The 26648-nt window shown below is 45.7% G+C and overlaps 1 protein-coding gene across 3 annotated transcripts in view; it reads right to left on the bottom strand.

Annotated features, from left to right (window-relative positions):
- NRP2 (neuropilin 2) overlaps window positions 1-26648 on the bottom strand; it is a 249962-nt gene that overhangs the window by 136830 nt on the left and 86484 nt on the right. For all 3 annotated transcript variants that reach the window (XM_082232237.1, XM_082232238.1, XM_082232236.1), the window contains exons 3-7: window positions 21603-21784; window positions 11321-11551; window positions 8938-9093; window positions 7201-7370; window positions 4376-4531 (exon numbers count right to left, since the gene is read on the bottom strand). In XM_082232237.1, coding sequence (XP_082088363.1) covers window positions 4376-4531; window positions 7201-7370; window positions 8938-9093; window positions 11321-11551; window positions 21603-21784 — 895 coding nt within the window. The remainder of the gene's footprint in view (window positions 1-4375; window positions 4532-7200; window positions 7371-8937; window positions 9094-11320; window positions 11552-21602; window positions 21785-26648) is intronic.

Here is a 26648-nt window from a genome sequence, read left to right as displayed (position 1 = left end):
GCCTCCCGCTGCTGCTGTGCCGCCAGAGCACGATTTCTGTTCTCATCCTGAAGCAAAGTTCTTAACCCGAGGTACTATTTCTGGGTTAGCGGAGTCTGTAACCTGAAGTGTATGTAACCCGAGGTATCACTGTAATCAGCACAACTTGGGATGGGGGCCTTAATCCTTTCCCTGAAGGCTGCTTTTCCTCTGCAACCCCTTCAGCCAGTGTGGTGTAGTGGTTAAGAGCAGTGGACTCGTAATCTGGGGAACCGGGTTCGTGTCTCCGCTCCTCCACCTGCAGCTGCTGGGTGACCTTGGGCTACTCATACTTCTCTGAAGTCTCTCAGCCCCACTCACCTCACAGAGTGTTTGTTGTGGGGGAGGAAGGGAAAAAGGAGAATGTTAGCCTTTTGAGACTCCTTCGGGTAGTGATAAAGTGGGATATCAAATCCAAACTCTTCTTCTTCACAATCCACCCAAGTCTCTGTCCCCACCCAGCTGGACCAGGTTTTTCAATTTAGGAGGGAAAAGGGACTGGAAGAAGGAACTAAAGAGGACGATCGACAGAAGGTGGGGAGCAGACTTAGGTGTTGACCCTCCTGCCTGACTTTTCTCTCCTGCAGATCCCACGTCAACTTTTCTTTCCCCCTTCCCCCAAACACCACACTGCCGTGCCCAGGATTCCACATTTGCTGTCAAAGGCCAGCCTGACGCCCGTATTTTGTTTAAAATGGGGGTGGGGGGAATCTTGAGTTTGGTGGGCAGGGAAAGGAATAGCTTTGAAGGAAATTAGATTTCTGGATTAATATCAAATGATGGGGTTGCTCAGCTGGGACAAATCAGCTTTCGAAGTCACTGGCTTGCCTGTAGCTCCACCCTATTTGCTCCATACTAAATGGGCTAAGAAGAAGCAGAGAACCAGATGTGACAAGAAAGACTTATCAAAACCCACCTCACATCTCAGTTTGCTGTGAACGGCAAATTTCCTACAAGTGACAATCTCGAGTAATTTATGGTCCTTTCTTCCTGAGCATGATTTTTAACTAGTTCTCCAGATCTGTGAATGCTGCAGATATAATCTCGCATGAATCATCTCCCTCCAAATCCTGCCAGAAGGTTAACCTTGGCTCAGGTTCATCCAAAGGGCTGATGGTGACAACTCTAAGGATTATTTCCCTTCCTTTAACGAGATCTGCATGGGAGCATATATATATATATATATATATATATATATATATATATATATATATATCCTAAATGTAAAATGTAACCAGGGACACAGGTGGCACTGTGGGTTAAACCACAGAGCCTAGGACTTGCCGATCAGAAGGTTGGCGGTTCGAATCCCCGTGATGGGGTGAGCTCCTGTTGCTCAGTCCCTGCTCCTGCCAACCTAGCAGTTCAAAAGCATGTCAAAGTGCAAGTAGATCAATAGGAACCGCTCTGGCAGGAAGGTAAACGGTGTTTCCGTGCGCTGCTCTGGTTCGTCAGAAGCGGCTTAGTCATGCTGGCCACATGACTCGGAAGCTGTACGCCGGCTCCCTCGGCCAATAAAGCAAGATGAGTGCCGCAACCCCAGCTAATGGTCAGGGGTCCATTTACCTTAAATGTAACTGAGATAAAACAAAGGCAGATAGGTTCGGTGGGTGGGCATTAAGGGAAGGAGGGAAAGACCACATCCCACTGAAAGCCACTTGGGCATCGTAGGTGCTTTAAATCGTGGTGCCCAAGAAGAAACAAAAGCATGCACTGAAGCAGAGGGAAATCTGCAGCCACGGAAAGAGGCAGAGCAGCACTCAGAACACCTCTGAAAGTAGAGGTCTCAGTTCCTCAAGCCACACCTGGGCCTTTTTATGGAGGCCAAAACATCACCTCTGATAACTGCCGTGTGTTGCTTCTTCCCTGCCTGGGCTGCCATTTCGTCGCAATAAACTCTGATCAGGAATACCACATTTTGGGGAACCTAACCTGTTACTCCAAGGAAGGGAAACGATTAGAGCTGGGCAGAATATCGACAGAGCGTCCAAAACCGGTTTGGAAATCCATTTCGTGATATAGGTTTCATAATTTTTGATCATTATGTGATGCTATACAAAAATCACAATGTGGGGGAAACCATGAAGCCAGCCAATGCCTCTACTTAGTTCCATCCTTATTTCAAACATTGTGGTGCCCCGCAAGACGAAATTAATTCGTTCCGCAAGTTTTGTCATCTAGCGAATTTTTCGTCTTGCGAATCACGAAATCCCATAGGAATGCATTGAAAATCAATTAATGCGTTCCTATGGTCAAAAAAAGTCCAAACAAAGCCAAATTTGGTACAACAACAGTTTATTAACTGCTCTTTAAAGTCACACATATTGTAAAGAGCAGTTCAAAAATTGAAGGGAAAATAAATTAACTTTATAAACAAAACATGTCTTTGTTTTTAGACAAAGGAAACAAAGTCGCGAGATGTTTTCGTCTTGCGAAGCAAGCCCATAGGTGAAATTCGTCTTGCGAGGCAAATCGAAAACGGAAAAACCTTTCGTCTAGCGAGTTTTTTGTCTTGCGAGGCATTCGTCTTGCGAGGTACCACTGTACCTCGGGTTAAGTACTTAATTCATTCTGGAGGGCCGTACTTAACCTGAAACTGTTCTTAACCCGAAGCACCACTTTAGCTAATGGAGCCTCCTGCTGCTGCCGCGCCGCCGGAGCACCATTTCTGTTCTCATCCTGAAGCAAAGTTCTTAACCTGAAGCACTATTTCTGGGTTAGCGGAGTCCGTAACCTGAAGCGTATGTAACCCGAGGTACCACTATATTACCATGTCTAGTGGTGATATATCACCAAGTTGAAAACCAGCTCCATCCTTATTTTAGACATTGTGGTATATTGATACATCGCAATGTTCAGCTGGTGTTATATCGCGATGTTGAAAACCAGGTATCACCCAGCCTGAGAAAACAATACAGCAATCTTCCCTATAGCGATCCACAAAAACAGTCCCACATGAACCCCCAGCTCTGGATTACAAAACTAGACGGGAGGGAGTTTGAAGGTGCTGGGTTCTGGGTGGAATTACTTGCTGCTTGGTTTGGGCGGAATTGCTTGTCTCGGGATCACAGACAAATGAAGAGGGAATAAAAGAGGTGCCCCCAACCTTCCCCTTGGCAGCAGCCAAGCCAAAGCTTCTATCGCTCCTAGCTAGCGGTTGCTGCTTCTTCGAGAAGCTTCCCTCCCTCTTAGCTTAAGGTGGGTTTGCTCTGGCAAAGTTTGAATTCGTGTTCTACAGCATTCTGCAGCGGAGAGCACCGAGGGTCAGTTTAGAAGCGCCTTCACAACAAAGGCAAAGATGAATGACAGCTCCATGCCATCCCAGGAGCGGAGACAGCTTTATTATAAACAGCTGCACTCCATGCGGCCTGCTCTCTCGCACACCTGCCCAAAGCACAAAGTAAGTGCCTTCCCTCCCCCCCACTGAGCAAACACTAAGCATTCGGAGGTTGAGGGATCAGCAAGGGTCAACGCAGCCATATTTATAGACAGAGGAGGCACAAGCAGAGAGAGGTCAATGCGTCACTGCCAACCAACGGCTGCCGCCGCCGCTGCAGATCCCCTATCCCTGACAAACCGAATTGCTCCTCGTTATTTATCGTCGGGCTTTATTCTCTAGGACACTGTGATCCCCTCTCAGGATTTGTGCCCTTTCATTTTCTAAGCCTCAATAACTCCTGAACTGCAGTTTCATGCGGTTTTGTGATTGTTAACCCAGCATGTGGACGGGGCTCGGGCCATAAATGCTCAATGAATCTTCTATGGCAAAACACGGGCTGCCGAAGCATTTTCCCCTTCATTTGCAGTCCACAGACGTACCGCAGGCTCTCTCCACTGAGCAAGGCACAACAGAAGCCAGATTCCCCCCCCCCCAATCAAGGAGGGACACTGTTTCCTCACCCCTCAAGAGATAATAAAGATTACTTGGGGAGGGGCGACAGCTCCATGTTTTGCATCTTGGCAGTAAGCAAACGAACAAAAAAAGGCAGCAAAAAAAGCAACAACTCAAGTTAATTTAGACCTTCCACTCGACCATCAACAGAATCCTTTGCAGTCTGGAATTATTACCGTATTTTTCGCTCTATAAGACGCACCAGACCACAAGACACACCTAGTTTTTGGAGGAGGAAAACAAGAAAAAAAAATATTCTGAATCTCAGAAGAGGGATCCTCTGCGCAGCGAAAGCAGCAATCCCTCTTGCTGTTCCGGCTTCTGGGATAGCTGCGCAGCCTGCATTCGCTCCATAAGACGCACACACATTTCCCCTTACTTTTTAGGAGGGAAAAAGTGAGTCCTACAGAGCAAAAAATACGGTATTTTGTGGGGGGTGGGTTGTGGGGAAGAGGAAGCGCTTACCTTGTGATTTTTGCCGTGACGGTACATCATCCAGTCCTCCCCATTTGTGCTGACCTCCAGTTTGTACGACCGGACATAGTAGCCGTTCTGGGTTTCCCTGGAGATGGCACCCTGAGTAGCAATGGCTGTCAGCACCGTCAGAAAGCGGAGGTCCACCTGTGGGGGGGAAGGAGAGGGGAAGAGGGTGAAGGAAGAACGACAGGAGCTTCGTAAGTTCAGCAGTAATAAGGCAGACCTGCTCTGTGCTTGAAACATTGGCAGATACAACCTTCCTGAAGCAGTGTGCTTTGCAGATGGCAAATGAGACAAAACTGCAGATCAAGAGGGTGAGAACGAGGAAGCCAACGACACAGAACTTGCAGTGAGCGCATCCTTCGACAGCAGTAGTGAAGACATATGGGTTTGGTTTGAAGGCACATGAGGCCACCACTGTTCTGAAGCAGGTCTGGGACAGGTCAATGCCTGGATCGATGGACATGATCCCATGTACACGGCCTTGGGTGCCAATAAAGGCAGGCTATACAAATGGGACATGGGTGGCGCTGTGGGTTAAACCACAGAGCCTAGGACTTGCCGATCAGAAGGTCGGCGGTTGAAATCCCCGCGACGGGGTGAGCTCCTGTTGCTTGGTCCCTGCTCCTGCCAACCAAGCAGTTCGAAAGCACGTCAAAGTGCTGGCGGGAAGGTAAACAGCGTTTCCGTGTGCTGCTCTGGTTCGCCAGAAGCGGCTTAGTTATGCTGGCCACATGACCCAGAAGCTGTACGCCGGCTCCCTCGGCCAATAAAGCGAGATGAGCGCCGCAACCCCAGAGTGGACCCAATGGTCAGGGGTCCCTTTACCTTTAGCTTTATACAAATGGAATCGTGAGCCACAATGGATCTCAGAGCCACCAGCAGCATACAACAGTAGTGTGTTTTGCTAAAGGCATTCTCCAGGACTCGCCATGTTGAGCTGCAGCTGCTTCAAGAAGGCTATGTTTGAAAGTAGACCTGAGGATCGGGTGCTCAGCTGGTATAAATTAGCATGGCGGTATTTCATTTCTAGTAGATCACTGTGACGCAGCTGTAGCTTTTGCCACTGGCCATGTTTAGAGTTGCCTATTCTGTCTAAGCTCTGTTCCAGTATAAGAACTTAATAGGATCAATTTTCAGACCAGCTGAGTTAACATCCCTAGATGTGGCAGCCTGTGAGCCATAGAAGGAAATGTTTTCAGCCTGCCTGGTTTTGTTGCAAGGTTCATAATTGAGGGAGAGAAGCACATTTTGAAAGTGCCCCCCCCCACTTCCCGTTGCTTCGTCAGATTGAACGATAAACATCTCTGGGATGAAATCCTTACTATGTCTCTTAAAAAATGCCCAGCACAACTGTGTACCAGCCTCAGTTGCAATCCATGATAAAAATTATGCATTGGAGTGGAAGTAATTTGAGCAAAAACAGGCTGTGTGCCCCTTTACCATTATGTCATTAATCATACAGAGTGGGACCGCCCCCGCCCCCGCCCCCGATGCCTTGCTAAGTCTGTTGCAAGCAAATGCCGACAGATTTCAGGAGTGAAAAAGCATTTTTCTGGTTCAGGCAAGACGTGTGCTAGTAATTGTGTTGGGGAGGAGCCCCTGACCATAAGCTGAATAAAGAACTTTGGCTTTGATGTTCTTAAAACCCAAATAAAATCAAAGCTCAAACTAGAGAATCTTCACCCAAATTAAGCTCTTGCCTCATTTGCAGTGGAAAAGAGGTCAGCGTGCATTGTTTGGTGGAGGGGGCGTGTCTTTTCACATGTAAGATTAAGTTGTGGGGGTCCAATTCGTGCTTCTTGGAGATTTTTAGTGATACAGCAGCTTATCGAGACATGCTGGCTTAGTAACTGCGCCATGAAGATTCAGACAGTTGCTCCATTTGTTCCAGTACTTCCTGTGTTGAATGCTCTTTAGCACATCCCACCACACGGTTCTCCATCCAATCCGTATGACTTTTTTGCTGCCATGAACTGGTCCTGTGCGGCCCCTGCTAAAGCCTTCCTTCTGTACGTTGCTGCTGGTTTTCCCAGCTGCTGGGATGCACCGAGATTCCCCGGCAGAATAAATATTGTTCTAGCTGTACTCGCCTAGCACACGCAGGAAAGCCCCGCTCCTTTCGATCTGCCGCGGAGTCGACGGGGCACGTAAGCGGCAGCGTGTTCTCTCCCCTTAGCCCTCTGGAAAGCCCATCAAGGCTCAGGGGCCACCAGGTCAAGCCGAGACTTCTGTAGGAATGTTAATGGCCTAACAGTGCTGCCTTCAGTTCATGAAGGCAAGAGTCACGCCGCCTTTGCCAAACAGCAGCTCAATGCCCTCCTGCTGATTCCCAGCATGCAACAAGGAGATTCTACAAGCTTCATGTACCGGGGTCAATTTGACAGCATGGCAATCAGTTTGGTTTAAGGAGAAAGTGTGTGTGTGTGTGTGTGTGTGTGTTTGTGTGCGACCTGAAAGTCCAGAGGGCAGTGGCAGCTCCCTGCCAAGACAAACCATGTGTCTAAACAAAGACACTAGTTTCCCTCACATCACCCTGCCAAGCCTGCTTCCACGGACACACAGCATGCCAGCCCATGCCAAGCCAAGCTTTTCATAGAGGAGAATGCTAGCTGGGGACTCTCGCTGGCCATGTGTTTGATGACAAAGGCTTGAACATCAGATCTCACCAGTTGCCTGGCAATTCAACTGTTGCTAAGCCAGATATTATGGTTTCGGTACCAGCCTTTCTGAATCGTGCTGCTCTCCCTCCTTAGTTACCGAGTACCGCTTATCCGCTGCCAATTGCTCTCTTGGAGTTGGGGAATACATACCTGCAGGAATTCCTTGTTGTTATCTACATTAGGAGTCCACCCGTTGTCATCACTATTGAGCCGGCTCTGTTGTGGGGTCCATCTGCCATCCGAGTAAGTAGAGGAGGCCGTGATCTGCTCGTTGGAGATCCGGCCGGTTTCCATCCCCAACGGGCTATTGCACTGAAAGTCTACAGCAGGTGGAGAGTGGATTAGAAGAGAAACGCGTGCGCCCCCCGCCCCAAATCTGTGCAGCTCCGCTAAGGGAAACGCCGCTAATGGCCTCGTAACATCCTATCAAATAAAATAAGAATTAAAAAAACATGTGTCTGCAAAAATGAGCACAAAATAGAATTGTCTCTATGCACCTATGAAAAGCTGATGAAATATTAATGTTCAGAAACAGCCAGGGAAGAGCTCACATCTGGAGCTCCATCAAATCCCTTCTCATCTGCATCAAAGGGCTGCAGCTATGGGAGGTTGGGAACGTCCTTGCCTGGCAATCTCCTGCAAAGTGCAAGGAAAGCTGGAATTCTTCACTAAAAGCCTGAAGAAAGCCCTCAGTTTTCCAAGTGTGATTAAATATATTGCAGCTGTGCATAGCTAATTTCCAAATCATCTCTATATTTAGGTGGTTCCCCCCCCCCCGCAGCATTTACAGTTTTTTGTGTGCTGTTGTTGTCCTACAACAGGGGTGGGCACCCTGTGTCCCTCCAGATGTGGTGAACTCCCAGCGCTCATGCTCCAGATGTGGTGAACTCCCAGCGCTCATGCTCCAGATGTGGTGAACTCCCAGCCAACATGCTCAATGGTCAGGGATTGTGATAGGATTTATAGTCCAACAACTTCCAAAGTAGCATAGGCTCTGAACCCATGACATAAAAAGAAGATTTTTTTAAAAACTGAGATATGATGTCACACACTAGAGCAATGTGTGGCCCATGGGCCAGATGCAGCCCACTAAGACCGTTTTACCGGCCCACAAGCCACCCCTGAACCGAGCCGCCCGCTCGGCGAGTCCCCTGCGCGCTGTGCTAAACCGGTGCAGCACGCGACTCACCAAGCGGTGCCGGAAATCACGTCTGCGCACACACAGATACCGGAAATCTCTTCTGCGCATGCCCAGATGGTGAAAATAGCTTCTGCGCAGGTGCAATTTCCGGCATCTGGGCATGTGCAGATGAGATTTCTGGAGTCATGCTGTGCTGGCCCAGCCCACGGACGATCTCCGCGGGAGTGATCTGGCTCATGGCTGGTAAGCCTTGCCAAGCTCTTCACTACAGGAAGAAACAACTGTTAACATTCTAATGGTTCAAATTCATGCTTTTTCAATATGGCTTCAAGTGTCTTTCCTTCCTTCCTTCCTTCCTTCCTTCCTTCCTTCCTTCCTTCCTTCCTTCTCCTATGTAGAGCATACCCAAAACTCCAATCTGAAACATTTCTGAACAAATTTATTTCACAAAATTTTGACATTTTAATCTTGGGTTTCCGGTTTCCATAGCAATTTCTAAATCTGCCACGGAAGCTTGGGTGCTAGCAGTGAGCAAAGATAACAAAACAAATAAGAGAGGCTCCAGATGACCAAATTTTGAGTTCTGCCATGAAATTAAAATAGCAAAATTAAAAATAATTCCGATGGGGATTCAGAAAAGTTACCCACACGTGGCTACATTTTTGTTTTATTCAGGGTCCCCAGTGCAGAATCTGGAACTAAAGGAATACTGGCGAACACCCCAACTGAACAAGATGCCAACTTACTCTCTGGCACCTCCTGCGGAACTAAGTAATAGCGAGCAGAAAAACCATCCTTGGCCACTGCCAAATCTGTGTGGAACGTGAGTGACAAGATGCCAGTAGTCGAGTGGATATCCGAAGGAGTTTTAGTCCCACAGTACCTGCCAATCAAGGGGCCAACTGCAACAGAAACAGAAGAAAAGCACAACTCTCAGCTAGATAAACTTGTCGTCATCTTGCCTACGTCGCTTGGGAAGGTTTGAAGGCAGGAATAAGCCATCTGTATTATCAGAGGCTACAAGCTGAAAATGAAAACATGCAGGGATGAAAACTCCTCGCATGTACACCCTTGTGAAAATTAATTGAAACAAACAGTGAATTTAGTAGAGTAGTTTATTGTACAAAACTCCCATATATGTACATTAGTAACGGATATGACCGCCGCTATTTTTAAGCAGCATTTGAACACGGTTTGGCAAGGCGTCTACTCGTTTTGAACAGCCACTGTTGATTTTCGGATCCCTGTACCACACTTGAATCAGCGCCTAAATGAGCTTCTCTGTAGTCGTACAGTCTACAGCACAGAGGCGACTTTTGCATATAGCCCACAAATTCTCAATGGGATTTACGTTCAGGGAATTCCCTGGCCAATCAAGTATCTGTATTTGCTGCTCTGTCATGAATTCCTTCACCACTTACAATGTGTGACAGGGGGCTAGGACCTGCTGCAATATCCCAGTACCGTCAGGATGACTCAGCTCTGGAATAACTCTCTTTAGAGAACCTCAATATATTGTGGCGAGCGCATCATTCCTTCTATTGGCTGCAGACACCATAATAACAAGCATCCCCAAAACACCATCTTTTGTGGGTGCTTGACAGACTGATCAGTGTGGCATAGAAAACATGCCTTGTTTCAATTAATTTGCACAAGGGTGTCTCTGTACCCCAGATTTGCAAGAGCTCTTCTCTGAAAACTTAGCAGCCCAAACAGATGCTTAAGCTTAATGGCTGTTGCGTAAAATGCTGCCTGCAGTCAGTAAAGGTAAAGGGGCCCCTGACCGTTAGGTCCAGTTGCGGATGACTTTGGGGTTGTGGCGCTCATCTCACTCTATAGGCCGAGGGAGCCGGCGTACAGCTTCCGGGTCATGTGGCCAGCATGACTAAGCCACTTCTGGCGAACCAGAGCAGCGCATGGAAACGCCATTTAACTTTCCGCTGGAGTGGTACCTATTTATCTACTTGCACTTTGACATGCTTTCAAACTGCTAGGTTGGCAGGAGCAGGGACCGAGCAACAGGAGCTCACCCCATCACGGGGATTCGAACCGCCAACCTTCTGATCAGAAAGCCCTAGGCAAGCCCTAGGCTCAGTGGTTTAGTCCACCATAAGTTTTACCAGCCCATCTACCTACAATCTGTTTTTGGGCCATGAATGATTCTGGCTGCAGTGCTCCATTCACTGACCTGGGAGTACGTCCAATTGAACTCAATGGTGCTTACTTCTGAGCAGACATGTCTGGGATAATGCAATAAAGAAATCACATACAGTGGTACCTCGGGTTAAGTACTTAATTCGTTCTGGAGGTCCGTACTTAACCTGAAACTGTTCTTAACCTGAAACACCACTTTAGCTAATGGGGCCTCCTGCTGCCGCCGTGCCGCTGAAGCACAATTTCTGTTCTCATCCTGAAGCAAAGTTCTTAACCTGAAGCACTATTTCTGGGTTAGCGGAGTATGTAACCTGAAGCGTATGTAACCCGAGGTACCACTGTATAGAGAGCTTTCCTGCCTGGTCCCCTGGTATAGGTTCTTATTCAACGCAAGTAATCATATATGTTCATGCCACTGAAAAGCCTAACCTTCAGCTATTTTCACTTTTAGTGGATACGTTGCTTCGCTAGCAGGAAAAATGGTGATTGATTGATTGATGGATAACATTGCTAGGCAACTTTCTCATAAAAATAGTGCTCAAGGTGTCGTACAAAACTTTTCTGTATGCAATCAATGTAGAAAATGGTCTATTCTATACTTTCTGGCTAAGGGAGCCTCTGAGATCAGAGTACTGCAGAGAAATCTCAAATATGCCAACTTCTGAACTTGATGGTCTGATTATATGAATCAGGTAGTTTTAAGGCCTCAATGTATTTTTAACACCACCTGAAGTTACACTGAACCAGTAAGGGTGCAATGCCGGCACAGAAAATAGAAAGGAACTCTATCACTGTTCAATTTAAGCTCTGGTCCCTGCTAAGGACAAGGCAACCACATGTGAGATTGGATGGAGCCGTAAAGTGTTAGCAATTTATGACCTTTATGGAATTCTGAGGACTCAAAATTGATGCTGTTAGTGTGACAGTAGCCAGACACGGAAGAGAGCGTCGGCGATACATCACTTTAATCCTTACCTTGAGGAATACCGTCCCAGATGTCCAGCCAATCATACTTGCAATCTCCCTCTCCGACTTGCAAGGGGTCGTGCTCCAGGTCAAAGGTTAGAAACTGAAGGATGATCTCCATCTTTGGCTTGGCCATGATGGTGAAAGCACAGTCCAAATTGTGAGGATACTTATCAGGAAAACCCGGGGATTCAATAGTACCGTTCGAAGTGGTGAAGTTTCTGGAACAATCTTCAGAGCCTATAGCAAGAAACAAGGGGACATTAACATACCACATCAACATTAACAGTAGCCAAGCTGAGAGGCGTAATTCATAATTGTGCATGTGGTTGTTGTTTTTTATAAAAAAGCACTTAAATCCCTCATGCAGAAAATTGCTACAGCCTCGCAAAAGTATTAATTATTAATATTACTGTCCCCATTTTATTTTCCATCAGAGTGGCAATTAGCAAAGCAGCCTTACTGAGGTGACACCTGAAATCCTGCGTCTTAAAGCACTATAAAAATGGAAAATAAATCGTCGCAGCTTGCACAGTGGCTTAGCTTTAAACGTTTTGGGGGGTAGGAATGAGGGATTTGGTCAAGAAGATAAACAGAACCGCCTTTCTCACTTGTCCATGCTAACCGCCAGAAATGCAAGTTATTTGCATCCTTATGGAACGCTTTCAGACTGCCAGCAGCAGAGACAATATTACCACTTATTTAGCGGTGAACCCAACACTGCCCTCCATTGTGCCCAAGCCGGCTAAGTGCCTTCTATTTCTTGCTGACCCAAGGTGCCTTGGGGGAGAAAGGGGTTGCATTCTGTTCAGGCTATGACTGCATAGAAACTATCGCTCTGTAGGGACCAGACAATTAACAATTGAATTCTCCAGACCACGGGTCACTGGGAGGGGAGGGGAGAGGTTGGAACAAGGAATTTTACAAGACCCCGAGGTTCCACTGCCTTAACAGAGGATTAACTTTCACAACTGCTCCGTCTTTTGTTTTATTACACAGACGTTGCTCAGAAGAACGCACAATTCCAACTGTGAGCAATTCCTAACACACTGCTAACAACCACCACAACATAGCTGCATGGGTGTACATTTGTGCTATATTTTAGAAGAGAGAGAGAGAGAGAGAGAGAGAGAGAGAGAGAGAAAAGATTCGGTCCCTTTAAGGGAGATGAAAGATGGACAATGGCAATGTTAAACTAATGGCTATGTAAATTAATTTAATCAGATGACTTCCAAAATGAGTGGGTCTTAATTGGATTGCCTGGCCATGTAGACTCTAGTTGACCAGCTTAGATATAGGCATCTGAAAACAAATCGCCAAATTTGCTAACACAACAGACCACACGTAATAGGTTTCTTCTCATTCTCCTTTCATTTCAAAACCATTACTAAAGGGCACAGAACAGAAGACCCTGGCATGACCTGTATATACTTTGAATATGTAATTCAGAGATAAAGTGCTTTGATATTTAAATAACATTTTGTATTCCTAAGAGGAGGAGGAGTTGTTTTGATTTCTTTATGTGTTCCATTTAACATTTGTTAAAGAACCTGAAGCATTTTTGTTAGGGATTGCAGGGAAAGATCTGCCAAAAAAGCTGAAAAACATCTTCATGTATGCGACAATGGCTGTGAGAGTTCTAATAGCACAAGGATGGAAGACTGAAGAAACCCCAACTAAAGAATCATGGCAAGAAAAATTGATGGACTATGCAGAACTGGCAAAACTGACATACAAGCTACGGGACAAGGATAACTATGACTTTAAGGATGAATGGGAACCCTTTACAAAGTATCTGAAGACACAACAAAGCGAACTGGACTCCTTGGCTGGTTTTGAATTAACATTCACAAACTTTTTATTGATAATAATCAGCTAAATAGTTTGAGGATTTTTACAGCTGTGTAACATGCAGAAAACAGCATTTTTAGAGAAATCAAAGACTGGAACTGAGGGAAGTCGGGGGGGGGTTCTGTGGGGGGAGGGAGGGGGAGGGAGGGAAAATGGGGGAAAATAAGGATGATATGTTTCTGGATAATATGTTTTGTTTTAATTTTGAATAAAAAGTTATTTTTTAAAAAAGATTTCTGTGTGTGTGTGTGTAGCTACAGATATTGGATTCCACAGTGTAAAGCAACCTTTCTCAAAGTTGGGTCCCCAGATGTTGTTGGACTACAGTTCCCATCATCCCTGACCACAGTCTTGCTAGCTAGGGTGGTTGGAAATTATAGTCCAGCATCTGGGAATCCAAGATTGAGAAAAGCTGGGAGGGAGGGAGGAGAGAGAGAGAGAGAGAGAGAGAGAGAGAGAGAGAGGGGGTGGGAGAGAGAGACTGTCTGGGATGATGAAGAATAAATCTTGGGATATTATCCCAGTCACTGAATGACTCTCTAGTAAACTACCGGGTGACTGAGTGCATTTGAAGTTGTGTCCCAGGCAACCAATGCCCTTTTCAAGATGAGTTGTTTTCCCTATGAAGGAAGTCATGATCGCTAAGAACATAACACCGCCAGGGCTGGGCAATATATTGATATATCACCCATAACCAGTTTAAAGTCCATACATCATAAATCATGATGTGTGTTAGAACTGGGCGGTATATCATCCAAATCCAGAGTCAAGTCCATATCATGATACTGGTTTCATGCTGGATACGTGTAAGTAAAAATGTGAACTTACATATGATGATTAACTGCCCAATGATAACATCATTTTGGTGCGAGGTGAGGATATATATATATATAGCAAGAGTAATAAAAAGAATTTGTTATTTAGGGGATTTGAATTTAATTCTAAATTATATACCGGAAACGTGGGAGATTACAAGGGGTCAAAAAAAATGGATGTATCGCGCCATACTAGAAGCAAAAAAACTTGTCTTGATGAATTGGAAGAGCCACAAAAAGATCCCATTGAGCACATGGATTGACACTATGGACAGACTAGTTACCTACGAACGAATTGCATATCGACACAAATTAAGAATGGATAAATACGAAGAAATCTGGAAGGAATACTTAAGCGATAAGGCGGACAGTGGTGGGAAGCAGGGGGAGGAGGGGTGGGGAAATATTGTTAAAAAGGTGTAGTTAGAGGTATAGGTAAAAGGTAAAGGTACCCCTGCCCGAATGGGCCAGTCTTGACAGACTGTGGGGTTTGTGCGCCCATCTCACATTTATTGGCCGGGGGCCAGCGCTGTCCGGGGACACTTCCGGGTCACGTGGCCAGCGTGACATCGCTGCTCTGGCGAGCCAGAGCCGCACACGGAACGCCGTTTACCTTCCCGCTGGTAAGCGGTCCCTATTTATCTACTTGCACCCAGGGGTGCTTTCGAACTGCTAGGTGGGCAGGCGCTGGGACCGAACAACGGGAGCGCACCCCGCCGCGGGGATTCGAACCGCCGACCTTTCGATCGGCAAGCCCTAGGCGTTGAGGCTTTAGCCCACAGCGCCACCCGCGTCCCGTTAGAGGTATATCAGTACTCAAATCTGAATTGTTAAATTGAGTTATTAGTGTTATTGTGGTTTTTGTTGTATTTGGTTTTTTGTTGTTGTTGTTTGTATTGAAAAAACAAATAAATAATTTTTGTAAAAATGATATTGGTTTCATCATTTTGTTCTGGCAGTATTGTATTGTGACTCAAAATTGCGGGGGACACTATAAAGCCAGCCAATGCCTCTATATCAGGGGTCAGCAAGGTTTATCTTGCCTGGGCCGGATCGGTCCTGTGGAGATCCCTCCGTGGACCAGATTGCGCACGCCTGCGATTTTGGCGTCTGAGCAGACACAATTTTCTGTGCCGTGTAAGAGAGGCATCGCACTGCGCCGGTTTAGCACAGCGCGTGAGCAGGCAACTTGGGGGCAGCTCGTGGGCCAGTCAAACAACCTGCGGGGGCCCCTTCCAGCCCATGGGCCTTAGGTTGCTGCCCCCAGCTCTACATTTGTTGTTTGCTGTTGTTTAGTCGTGTCCGACTCTTCGTGACCCCATGGACCAGAGCATGCCAGGCACTCCTGTCTTCCACTGCCTCCCGCAGTTTGGTCAAACTCATGATGGTAGCTTCGAGAAGGCTGTCCAACCATCTCGTCCTCTGTCGTCCCCTTCTCCTTGTGCCCTCCATCTTTCCCAACATCAGGGTTTTTTCCAGGGAGTCTTCTCTTCTCATGTGGTGGCCAAAGTATTGGAGTCTCAGCTTCAGGATCTGTAATTCCAGTGAGCACTCAGGGCTGGTTTCCTTAAGAATGGAGAGGTTTGATCTCCTTGCAGTCCATGGGACTCTCAGCACCATAATTCAAAAGCATCAATTCTTCGGCAATCAGCCTTCTTTATAGTCCATCACTACTGGGAAAACCAGAGCTTTAACTATACGGACCTTTGTTGGCAAGGTGATGTCTCTGCTTTTTAAGATGCTGTCTAGGTTTGTCATTGCTTTTCTCCCAAGAAGCAGGCGTCTTTTAATTTTGTGGCTGCTGTCACCATCTGCAGTGATCATGGAGCCCAAGAAAGTAAAATCTATCACTGCCTCCATTTCTTCCCCTTCTATTTGCCAGGAGGTGATGGGACCAGTGGCCATGATCTTCGTTTTTTTGATGTTGAGCTTTAGACCATATACATAGCTCCATCCATATTTCAGACAATGTGATATGTCAGTATATCGTGATGTTTAGCTGGTGATATATCACAGAGTTGAAAACCAGCTCCATCATTATTTCAGACATAAAAGCATTTTGGACATAATCTTAGGCGAGAGGAAAGTAGCAGAACAATTCTTGGAAAATGAGAATCGGCAAAGACTTCCTTTCCTCCTTCCTTCCTGATCAACTGCAGAACACCCTTTGCAAATGTAACAAAGGAGTCCAAAAGTAATTGGAGGAGACCAAAGGACATTATGAAGCCACATGACTCAGTTCTATTGCTAAAGCTAACTAGGGCTGGACCTGTATAACATGAAACAATGAGGATATAAGCCACTAACAGTAAGGTTAAAGTGTAATAAATAAGTAGCTGGAAAGGTTGTTCTGGGGGTTTCTCGCACCTACAGAATTGAAATGGATATTATTATTATTTTAATTTATTATCCAACCTTTCACCCTGAGGTCCCAGGGCAGGTTAGAACAATTTGAAATACAACATTAAAAATGCTAGCCTGCCAGCTTCTCTTTGTACAGTGGTGCCTCGCAAGACGAAAAGAATTCGTTCTGTGATTCTCTTCGTCCAGCGTTTTTTTCGTCTTGCGAAGCAAGCCCATTGACGGCTTAGCGCTATTAGCGGCTTTTAGCGGCTTATCTGCTGATCGGATCAGCTGATAAGCGGCTTAGAAAAAAGGGGGGGAGGAAACAAAACCAGCAGGAACTCGCAAGACATTGTCGTCTTGCGAAGCAAGCCCATAGGAAATTCGTTTTGCGAAGCACCTCCAAAACGGAAAACTCTTTCGTCTAGCGAGTTTTCCGTCTTGCGAGGCATTCATCTTGCGGGGCACCACTGTAGTTGGTTCACATTTGTTTTCCTCAATATACAATTAGCTACACATGTATCTGCAAACGCTAGGAAGCAATATTTGTGTTAGGGCTGGAACCCAGTTGAATAAATCTTGGTTGATTAGTCATAGGGGTTTTTAATTAAGTATTGATTAAAACTGCATAAATTTGCATATAAATAAAACAAACAGTTTGAAACAAACACTCTATTTTTAGACGATGGCAGGCATACATGACAAAGGCGCCATTTTTGATGAGGCACCCCCTTCCTCGTGAAAGAACCTGCTACGTGAAGGGGCATGTTTCACCTTACAGTTTTTTACAAATACTTTGAAAGTAATGTAATTTTACATGAAACTCTGGTGCCTGAAGATTCGAATGCACTTTTGTTTAACTGACCAAAAGCAGTTTTGAGCAGTTAAACTAATCAGTTAATTAGCCAAAGAGTGCAATCCCGACTAGTGTAAAATGAAGACAGCTTTCAACAGTTCCACAATCACAATACCACGTCTTCCTAGCCACACAACCATTTCCTGCAATTCCTGCAAATGGGAATTGCAGTGGAGGAATCTGCCAAGGGCTCAGCCCATGCTAACATTTCCCCCAGCGAGCTGCATTCCAGAGGAGGAGGCACAGCTGATACAGGAGAAACCAAACAGCGAATTTCTCCATGTCACGAAAGATATTGTTGAAGCCTCCCCAAATCGAACCAGAAGTCCAGACATGCTGGTTTTATTAAACTCATGCACTAGCACTCCAGTCGGTGCACAGGGACAATAAATAAACAACATGAACAGCAGTCCACAAACAGAAAAACAAATACAAATGAAACTTGCCAGCTGAACTGGAGATGGAACAAAAAATATGCATTTTGAACCCCTCCCCTCAATAAGGCTAATAAAGAGGAAGGAATCGCAGATCTGGGGAGGTGAGTTCATTTCGCAGCCTTGGGACAAGTGCTATAAAGACCTTTCCACAATCATCTTCCCTTTGCATACAGCAGGGCCCAATGACTTCTTAGCTAAGTGCCAACTACTCAAATTGAACCCAGAAGCATCCCGAAGGCCAGTGCAGCTGTAACAATACTAGTTGAATATGCATGTGCTGACTCACATCTTCAAGGAAATGCACAGCAGCAATTTACAGTAGTTGAACCTTCTCAGTTGCCTTTATGGGAAAATCTATTTACAGCACTTAAAACAGAGCTGAAGCCTGAACTTCACGGATTAGAGTTGGAAGGGAAACTCAAGTTCAAACAAGACCAGGAAGGCCCAAGTTCAAATCTTCACTCATCTGTCAAGTTCAACGGGTGGCAAAGGGATGGTCTCTCTATCTCATTGCTGTCATGAGAATGAATGGAGGAAACCATCACTTATGCTACTGAGCTTGTTGGATGAAGTTGTTGTTGTTTAGTCATTTAGTCGTGTCCGACTCTTCGTGACCCCATGGACCAGAGCACGCCAGGCACTTCTGTCTTCCACTGCCTCCCGCAGTTTGGTCAAACTCATGCTGGTAGCTTCGAGAACACTATCCAACCATCTCATCCTCTGTCGTCCCCTTCTCCTTGTGCCCCCCATCTTTCCCAACATCAGGGTCTTTTCCAGGGAGTCTTCTCTTCTCATGAGGTGGCGAAAGTATTGGAGCCTCAGCTTCAGGATCTGTCCTTCCAGTGAGCACTCAGGGCTGATTTCCTTCAGAATGGGTAGGTTTGATCTTCTTGAAGTCCATGGGACTCTCAAGAGTCTCCTCCAGCACCATATTCAAAAGCATCAATTTTCCAGCGATCAACCTTCTTTATAGTCCATGTTGGATGAAGAGCAGATTACAAATGCAATTAATAAATGTATTTAAATATATAACCCAGGGGTTTTGCAAAGGTATCAGGTACACCTACAGAACTGATCCCAGAACTATAACATCACACATGAGCAGAAGAGGCTTAGTCATGCTGGCCACATGACCTGGAAGCTGTATGCCGGCTCCCTTGGCCAATAAAGCAAGATGAGCACCGCAGCCCCAGAGTCGGTCACAACTGGACCTGATGGTCAGGGGTCCCTTTACCTTTACAAACCTGAACAAACTGTTTTTTAAGAGTTACCTGTAATTATGGTTTACTGAAACAAGCCGTTCTTCAATATTTGGTTTATGAAGCAGGTTGGTTTCAATAAACGATAATTAGGATTTGCCACAGTTTAGCTTCAGACTCTAATCTGAAAACTAATCTGCTCTTCACCATTGTGCAGGAGAAAGAAAGGGGAGTGTAGGAGCATGCAAGACCAAGACTCACCCAGGCTCATTCACATAAAAATAAACCATAGTTTAAAGTTCAAATGCAGTCTGAAACTCGGCTGAAGGCAGTTTATACTTTTGCCAGAGTTTGAGCTTCTTTGACATACCAGTGATGGATAATGGTCATTCACCATGTTCTAGGAACAAAAGCCCTATGCCATAGCACATTCCTGAAAACTCTGATCTGGAAGGCACACAAGGGACAGGAAAATTTATTGCAAATTTATTGGCATTAACCTATGCATGGACCAGGGACTCAGGTGGTGCTGTGGGTTAAACCACAGAGCCTAGGACTTGCCGATCAGAAGGTCGGCGGTTCGAATCCCTGCGATGGGGTGAGCTCCCGTTGCTCAATCCCTGCTCCTGCCAACCTAGCAGTTTGAAAGCACGTCAAAGTGCAAGTAGATAAATAGGTATCGCTCTGGGGGGGAGGTAAACGGTGTTTCCGTGCGCTGCTCTGGTTCGCCAGAAGCGGCTTAGTCATGCTGCCACATGACCCAGAAGCTGTCTGTAGACAAACGCCAGCTCCCTTGGCCAATAAAGCGAGATGAGCGCCGCAACCCCAGAATCGGTCACGACTGGACCTAATGGTCAGGGGTTCCTTTACCTTTTTTATGCATGGACCACACAGCGGAATCTCTTGTGTGTCGCTGAATTTATGCTTCCACCATTTGTTAAGGTTTCTGAGTAAGATTAGGAAGCTTGTTTGCCCCCCCCCCTTATTTCTCTCTCTCTGTGTGTGTGTGTGTGAGAGAGAGAGTTTCTTCACGTTCTACTTGTGACATAAACCTCCCATGCAAGATGCTAGGAACGGAATGTCTGCCAACCCAGAGCCCTCGCCATCCTTCTTCAAGACACAGCCAGGCCCCTCCTTGATCACTTAAAAACATCGGCTCACCCACGCTCGCAGGCACAACACAAGACTATTTTTAATTCTCCAAAAGTCTCATCCCCACACCCACCCATCTGACAAATATTTAGACAGAGCCAATTTAAAAAGGCCTCTGATTAGCTTTTCACTTTCTCCAAGAATAGTTTTGTACTAGAAAGGCATGATGAATAGTTCCTCTTATACGGAGCTCAAGAGGCGCCCGTCTTGCTCCCTTGATGGCACTGCCAACAGCAGCCCGTTTCAGCCAGCGTTACAACCAGTTGCAAAACCCTTGGCTTCTTGAAAAGAGAAAACACAAGGCTATTGATCTGTGCTTGAATCACATATTCACAGGAGAGCGGGGTAGGGAGAGACCTCACTGCAGATCTAAGAGAGAACCACTTTCGCTTAGCCTTGACTTTAACAAGCTTTTTAATATATGCCACAGAGAAAAGATATACTGTTTGCAGTTCTAGACTATACAGGATAATTTAATGAAGAAGCTTGCTTTCCATGCCATGGTAAAAAATAAAAACACATCGTTAATACCGCACGTTGCTAAAATATTTTGCATCCTTGGAAATGTTGTGGAAACAGATAAGGGAAGGGGATGTAGCAGAGAGGAGGGAAACTTAAAATAGACTGTGCTGATATGGCCTATATGGCTAGTTTAAGGACTCTCAAACTTTGTCTCTGTGAATCTACAAAGGATCAAAGTACCCCATTCTGTACATGTTTGTTCACCGCTCAGCTATTTCATGACTGAGCGGTTTATAAATTTTCACATAAAATGAATGAATAAAAGTCTTACTCCCTTTCTGTGTTTACATTAGCAGCTCACTGGGCTGAGTGAAAAGCAAAGAATGACTCATGCTTTCCAGGATACTATAAAGTAGACTATATATTTAAATAAAGCTACCTTAGTCTGTTACATGTTTTAGGGCTTTTCCAGGGAAGCAAATCATTCTGGACAAAAATGTGGGGGGGGATATTTTGGTCCCCCCTCCCACATTAAAACCACAGCTTGTTCCATCAGGATATTCAAGTAATTGTAGAAAAGTTAAAGGACCCCTGGACGGTTAAGTCCAGTAAAAGGCGACCAGGGGGTTGCAGCGCTCATCTCGCTTTCAGGCCGAGGGAGCCTGCGTTTGTCTACAGACAGCTTTTCCGGGTCATGTGGCCAGCATGACTAAAACGCTTCTGGTGCAACGGATTACCGTGACGGAAACCAGAGCACACGACAACACTGTTTACCTTCCCGCTGCAGCGGTACCTATTTATCTACTTGCACTGGTGTGCTTTCGAACTGCTAGGTTGGCAGAAGCTGGGACTGAGCAATGGGAGCTCACCCCATTGTGGGGATTCGAACCGTCGACCTTCTGATCAGCAAGCCCAAGAGTCTCAGTGGTTTGGACAGCAGTGTGCATAGGATTCCACTGCAGCCACCCACCCATGCGCTGACCAGAACTGGATCTGCTAAGCTTCAGCAGATCATATGCCCTCAGACCATGCCCTAGAAGCTGTTCCATTGGGCACCAGTTCTGTCAATCAGCATACAATGTGGAGAAGACAACTTGGCTCAATCAAGGCACATGTAACAACTTGGTTGAGGGGCATCAAGAAGTTTGGTGTCCTCCTGAACAGTTAGGTACTAACCTGTCTTGTAGATCTCATAGCGTAGAGAGAAGCCGGCACCTTGGCGTGCATAGTCTGAGGTGAATTTAATATAGAGAGAAGGGCCTGATGACGTGATGGTAGGTGGAGCAATGTTCCCACAGTGCTTGCCCAGAAGGTCGGCTGATTCACTGTCTCCATCCCGAATCTCAATAAAATCGTATCTGTCAATGGGGGGAGAAAATAAAGCAAGAAACAATTAAGAGAAAAATCTACCATGAAAATATAGTTCTATTTTACAGATGGCTTATACTTTGAACATGTTGATTTATCTCATCTGTCATGCCAGTCACAGCTCTATAAAATGTTTCTTTACACGTATTTCTTTACACATTAAGCAAAAAGCATTGTATTCTAATTAATAAGTTACCACGCTATTTCACATCTGACCTCCTGCAATCAGTATATGCTGATCAGAATTCACTTCGTTTCTTCCAAATAGCTTGAAAGCAACAAAACTTTGAGCAATCTGCACTTCTGCGCATTGTATTCAAAACATTTCATTATCTGAATGTTTTAGATGCCCAATGAGCTATTGTGATGAATAAAGTTTTATAGCCATCATAATCTGTAAAACATGCAGAGCCAAAGAGATCTCTACTCTTCCTACAGTTCATAAATCTTTGGGCCTTGCTATTTACTTATCAATAAAAATCGCTCCCCACCCCTTTTTTATAATCCAAGCTGCTTGTCTTTGCCGAATCTTTGCATGCAACATTCATAATCCGCCATAGAAGCTTGTTGTTCATTAAAAATAAAATTTTGAAAATCACATTTTCAAGCGCTGTGGCTGTAAAGGCATGTTCAGAACTTGCTGCAGGAAACTAGTGAGCTCATTTTAGAGGCTCAATTTCAGCAGAGAAGTTTATAGTTTAGAAAGGAACCCAAAACTCCTAATCTGCCAATGCTCTGGAAAGTTTTGATGGGGAGAGGCACCTTTGGCCCTACCCTGCCAGCCACACCGGTGAGGATCACCCAAGCTACCACTGGCAACATCCCAGGTGGTATAATTATTCAGTAAATTGCTGACCCTTCACCTGCAAATGCCAAGGCAGGTTATAACAATTAATCCCAATCTAATGGTGGCCAGTGAAAACTCCCCAACTGAGTGTGGGGTTTGGGGGTTGGCGCTGTGGTCTAAACCACAGAGTCTAGGACTTGCCGATTGGAAGGTCAGCGGTTCGAATCCCCACTACCAGGTGAGCTCCTGTTGCTCGGTCCCTGCTCCTGCCAACCTAGCAGTTCGAAAGCACGTCAAAGTGCAAGTAGATAAATAGGTATCACTCCGGCGGGAAGGTAAACAGCGTTTCCGTGCACTGCTCTGGTTTCGCCAGAAGCGGCTTAGTCATGCTGGCCACATGACCTGGAAAAACTGTCTGCGGACAAACGTCGGCTCCCTTGGCCAGTAAAGCAAGATGAGCGCTGCAACCCCAGAGTCATTTGTGACTGGACTTAACTGTCAGGGGTCCTTTACCTTTTTAAGAGAAGACAGTATCTGCTGAATCCTGAGCCAGTGCTGCTGCCATCATGTGACAATAGCAAGCCTAATATGAGCCTCTTCAATGCCTGGGACCTGGCACAGAGGAGGGGAAATTTCTTCTCTGCGCTACCCTAAACCTCCGTCCTGGCCTGGATGAGCAGAGATCTCCTTCGTCCTCATCATAAAGATCTTGCTTCCTTTGCCATGCCTTTGTTCTCTGCCTCCAAGCACACAACTGATCTTTCCTGGGCCACGTTCAAACGCTCATGATGTTGCCAACCACTGTGGTCTCGCACAAATTTCTCAAGGAAGCCCATAGTGGGGTTCTGGATTTGCAGAGTGCTGCCATATGCTTCTTACAGTTAAGTTATCATATCCCAGCAGCTAAGCAAACCCCAAGTTCCTTGTGTTAACCAGAATGTGCAAGATTACTCATATATACTTGTATTTTGTGTGTGTCCTTAACAGGTATTGTACAGACACTAACGTATCAATATAATTATTTGAGAAAAAGGTCTATGTAAAAACTTAGGGTGCAATCCAATCCCGGGGGGTGGGGGGGTCACTAAGCTGCATTCAGAAGCTAATAAAGTGGTACCTCGGAATAAGTACTTAATTCATTCTGGAGGCCCGTTCTTAACCTGAAACTGTTCTTAACCTGAAGCACCACTTTAGTTAATGGGGCCTCCTGCTGCTGCTCCTGCACCGCCACTGCACGATTTCTGTTCTCATCGTGAAGCAAAGTTCTTAACCCGCGTTAGCGGAGTCTGTAACCTGAAGCGTATGTAACCTGAAGTGTATCTAACCCGAGGTACCACTGTAACAGCAATATAAGCTTAACCAGGTCTTTTAAAGTCTTTCTTTACACTTCCAGAGACAATACAACAATACAACAAGTGAAATGCAGGTGAACAAATTATCTAACCAACCATTTTGGCAGGTGTTGATTAGAAAATACTGAGATAACAGAAAGCAACTAGCAGATAAAGCACAGGGTGAAAAACCTATAGGACTGGTTAGCTATATCAAGGTTGATATGAGAGTGGGTATAACTCATATTTTCAACCTCTCACTTAATATTTCCGCAAAACTGCAGACAACAATTCAATCATGGACCAAAGGTTATTAGTCAAGCTGTGTAGGCAACAATAATTACAAAGTTCATTTTAAACTAAGCAAAGCGCTAGTGAGAAGGCTTCTGGGATCACAATCAATCAATTTCCCTCTACTATCCATGACAAGAGGATAAAAGAGGATATTCTCCTCAGAATAAAGGAGTAGACTGTGGATTTTCATGTGTGAAGAGACGACCAGTTTGCTGGCATACTTTTTCCAGTTCATCTGACTACCATGCAGTCTAGTGGACTCTCTGACATAAACTTCTCCAATTTGTACTAACATGTAATACATATTGTAAGCACTTTTGCACTCACAATAACATCCATTTGCAGGAGAAGGCCAGTCTCCCTTCCTGTATTTATTTGCATTGTGTTGACCTGTTTAAAACAGCATGTTACCAATCTGCTCCTCAAAGGGGCAGAGGAGGAAAGAAAAGTGATACACTGAAAGGATTCTGGCTTTGTCACAAGATCCTCTATCTGCAAATCAAGAGTTGAAAGGAAAAATAGCTTGCTGGACAAGAAACAAATCTCATGTGACTCATTCCTTTTCCTGCAAGACACACAACGCCAAACAACCACTCTAAACAAACTTGCAGGGACTCGGTGTGCTACCAGAAAGGCTGGCCGTCGGAGTAGTCCTCATTTCAGTCCTTTCTGGGAGTTAATCAGGCTTCACTCCAGAAACAAATGCCTGAGGCAAATATACTCTCTATCTATAGGTTAAATCCACACACTCCGCTAAGAGATCTATCTTCTGAAATTGCTGGCTTGGTCAATAGCAGGAAGTATCCCCACCCAGGACTTGGGCTCTGAGCCTGCAGAGACAGAAGAGGTCACCCTTTGGAGTGGCAAGCATCTCCCAGCATTAGATACAGCTCTCTTCCTCCCTCCCAACCCACCAGCCAGGAAAGGGGCCTAAAAGGTATGTCCCTGAAGGGTGAAGGGCAGTCTGCTCTATGTTACAAGGGATGGCCCTCAGTTGAGTGGCATACTCAAGATGGGAAGCTACTAGAAAGAAGAAGAGTTTGGATTTGATATCCCGCTTTATCACTACCTGAAGGAGTCTCAAAGTGGCTAACAATCTCCTTTTCCCCTTCCTCCCCCACAACAAACACTCTGTGAGGTGAGTGGGACTGAGAGACTTCAGAGAAGTGTGACTGGCCCAAGGTCACCCAGCAGCTGCATGTGGAGGAGCAGAGAAGCGAACCCGGTTCACCAGATTACAAGTTTACCGCTCTTAACCACTACACTACACTGGCTCTCACACCACACTGGCTCTCTAGAAAGGATGGGAGACAGCAGGACAACACTTTGGGGCAGACGTCCAGGTACCCCAACAGCAGAAGGAGCACCAAATGTGGCAGAGCTGGCTTGCAACATTTGGAAGTTACCAGAGTAATGCACATAACCATGGGGAAAAGTCCCACCCTGACCTCACTAAGACCCTTAAGTCCAGAATCTAAAATGACCTAACTGCCTGAATTCTGCAACACTAGTAGTTAAGTTGGTGCTGGAGGAGACTCTTGAGAGTCCCATGGACTACAAGAAGATCAAACCTACCCATTCTGAAGGAAATCAGCCCTGAGTGCTCACTGGAAGAACAGATCCTGAAGCTGAGGCTGCAATACTTTGGCCACCTCATGAGAAGAGAAGACTCGCTGGAAAAGACCCTGATGTTGGGAAAGATGGAGGGCACAAGGAGAAGGGGACGACAGAGGACGAGATGGGTGGATAGTGTTCTCGAAGCTACCAGCATGAGTTTGACCAAACTGCGGGAGGCAGTGGAAGACAGGAGTGCCTAGCGTGCTCTGGTCCAGGGAGTCACGAAGAGTCGGACACGACTAAACGACTAAAAAACAACAACACTTCAATAGGAGTTGTTTGGTGGTGATTTGTTGCAAATCAATTTGGTGGTGATTTGCAATAAATGACAAACCATGTGTCTACTATGGAGTTCACTGTGGTTATGTCCTGGTAAGTGGGCATAGGGTTGCAGGCTAATAGTCCTATTCAGTGCTTTTTTCCGGGGGGGCGGGGTACGCAGGGGTACGCATACCCCTAACCATTTTGTGAATCTTAAGTTTGGCCTCATTGAGGGGCAATATTTCAGTAGGAGTAGGAAAACGAGAGTACCCCTAAACATTTTTAAAGGAAAAAAAGCACTGGTCCTATTGTGGATACAGCATTTGTGAGGTTTGGTTTTCGGTTCCTAGTGCTGATGTGAGGATACATATATCATCACCTCATGTCATCATGAGGACATCCCCTCCCCTCACTCAGCGCTTGCAGAGCAGCAGCTATCACCATTCCTTAGAGAAACTAGATAAGGGATGACTCTCCTCTTTTTTTGGAGAGGATTCTTGATTATAGATTGGCAGCAGTTTCAAGTCTGCATTAGCTTGGGGGCGGGCAGTTCCTTCTACAGGC

This window comes from Podarcis vaucheri, assembly GCF_965113315.1.
Source record: "Podarcis vaucheri genome assembly, chromosome: 1".
In the NCBI taxonomy this organism is placed as follows: Eukaryota; Metazoa; Chordata; class Lepidosauria; order Squamata; family Lacertidae; genus Podarcis; species Podarcis vaucheri.
The sequence above is the reverse complement of the archived record's forward strand: the minus strand, read 5'-3'. Positions and strand labels throughout refer to the sequence as shown.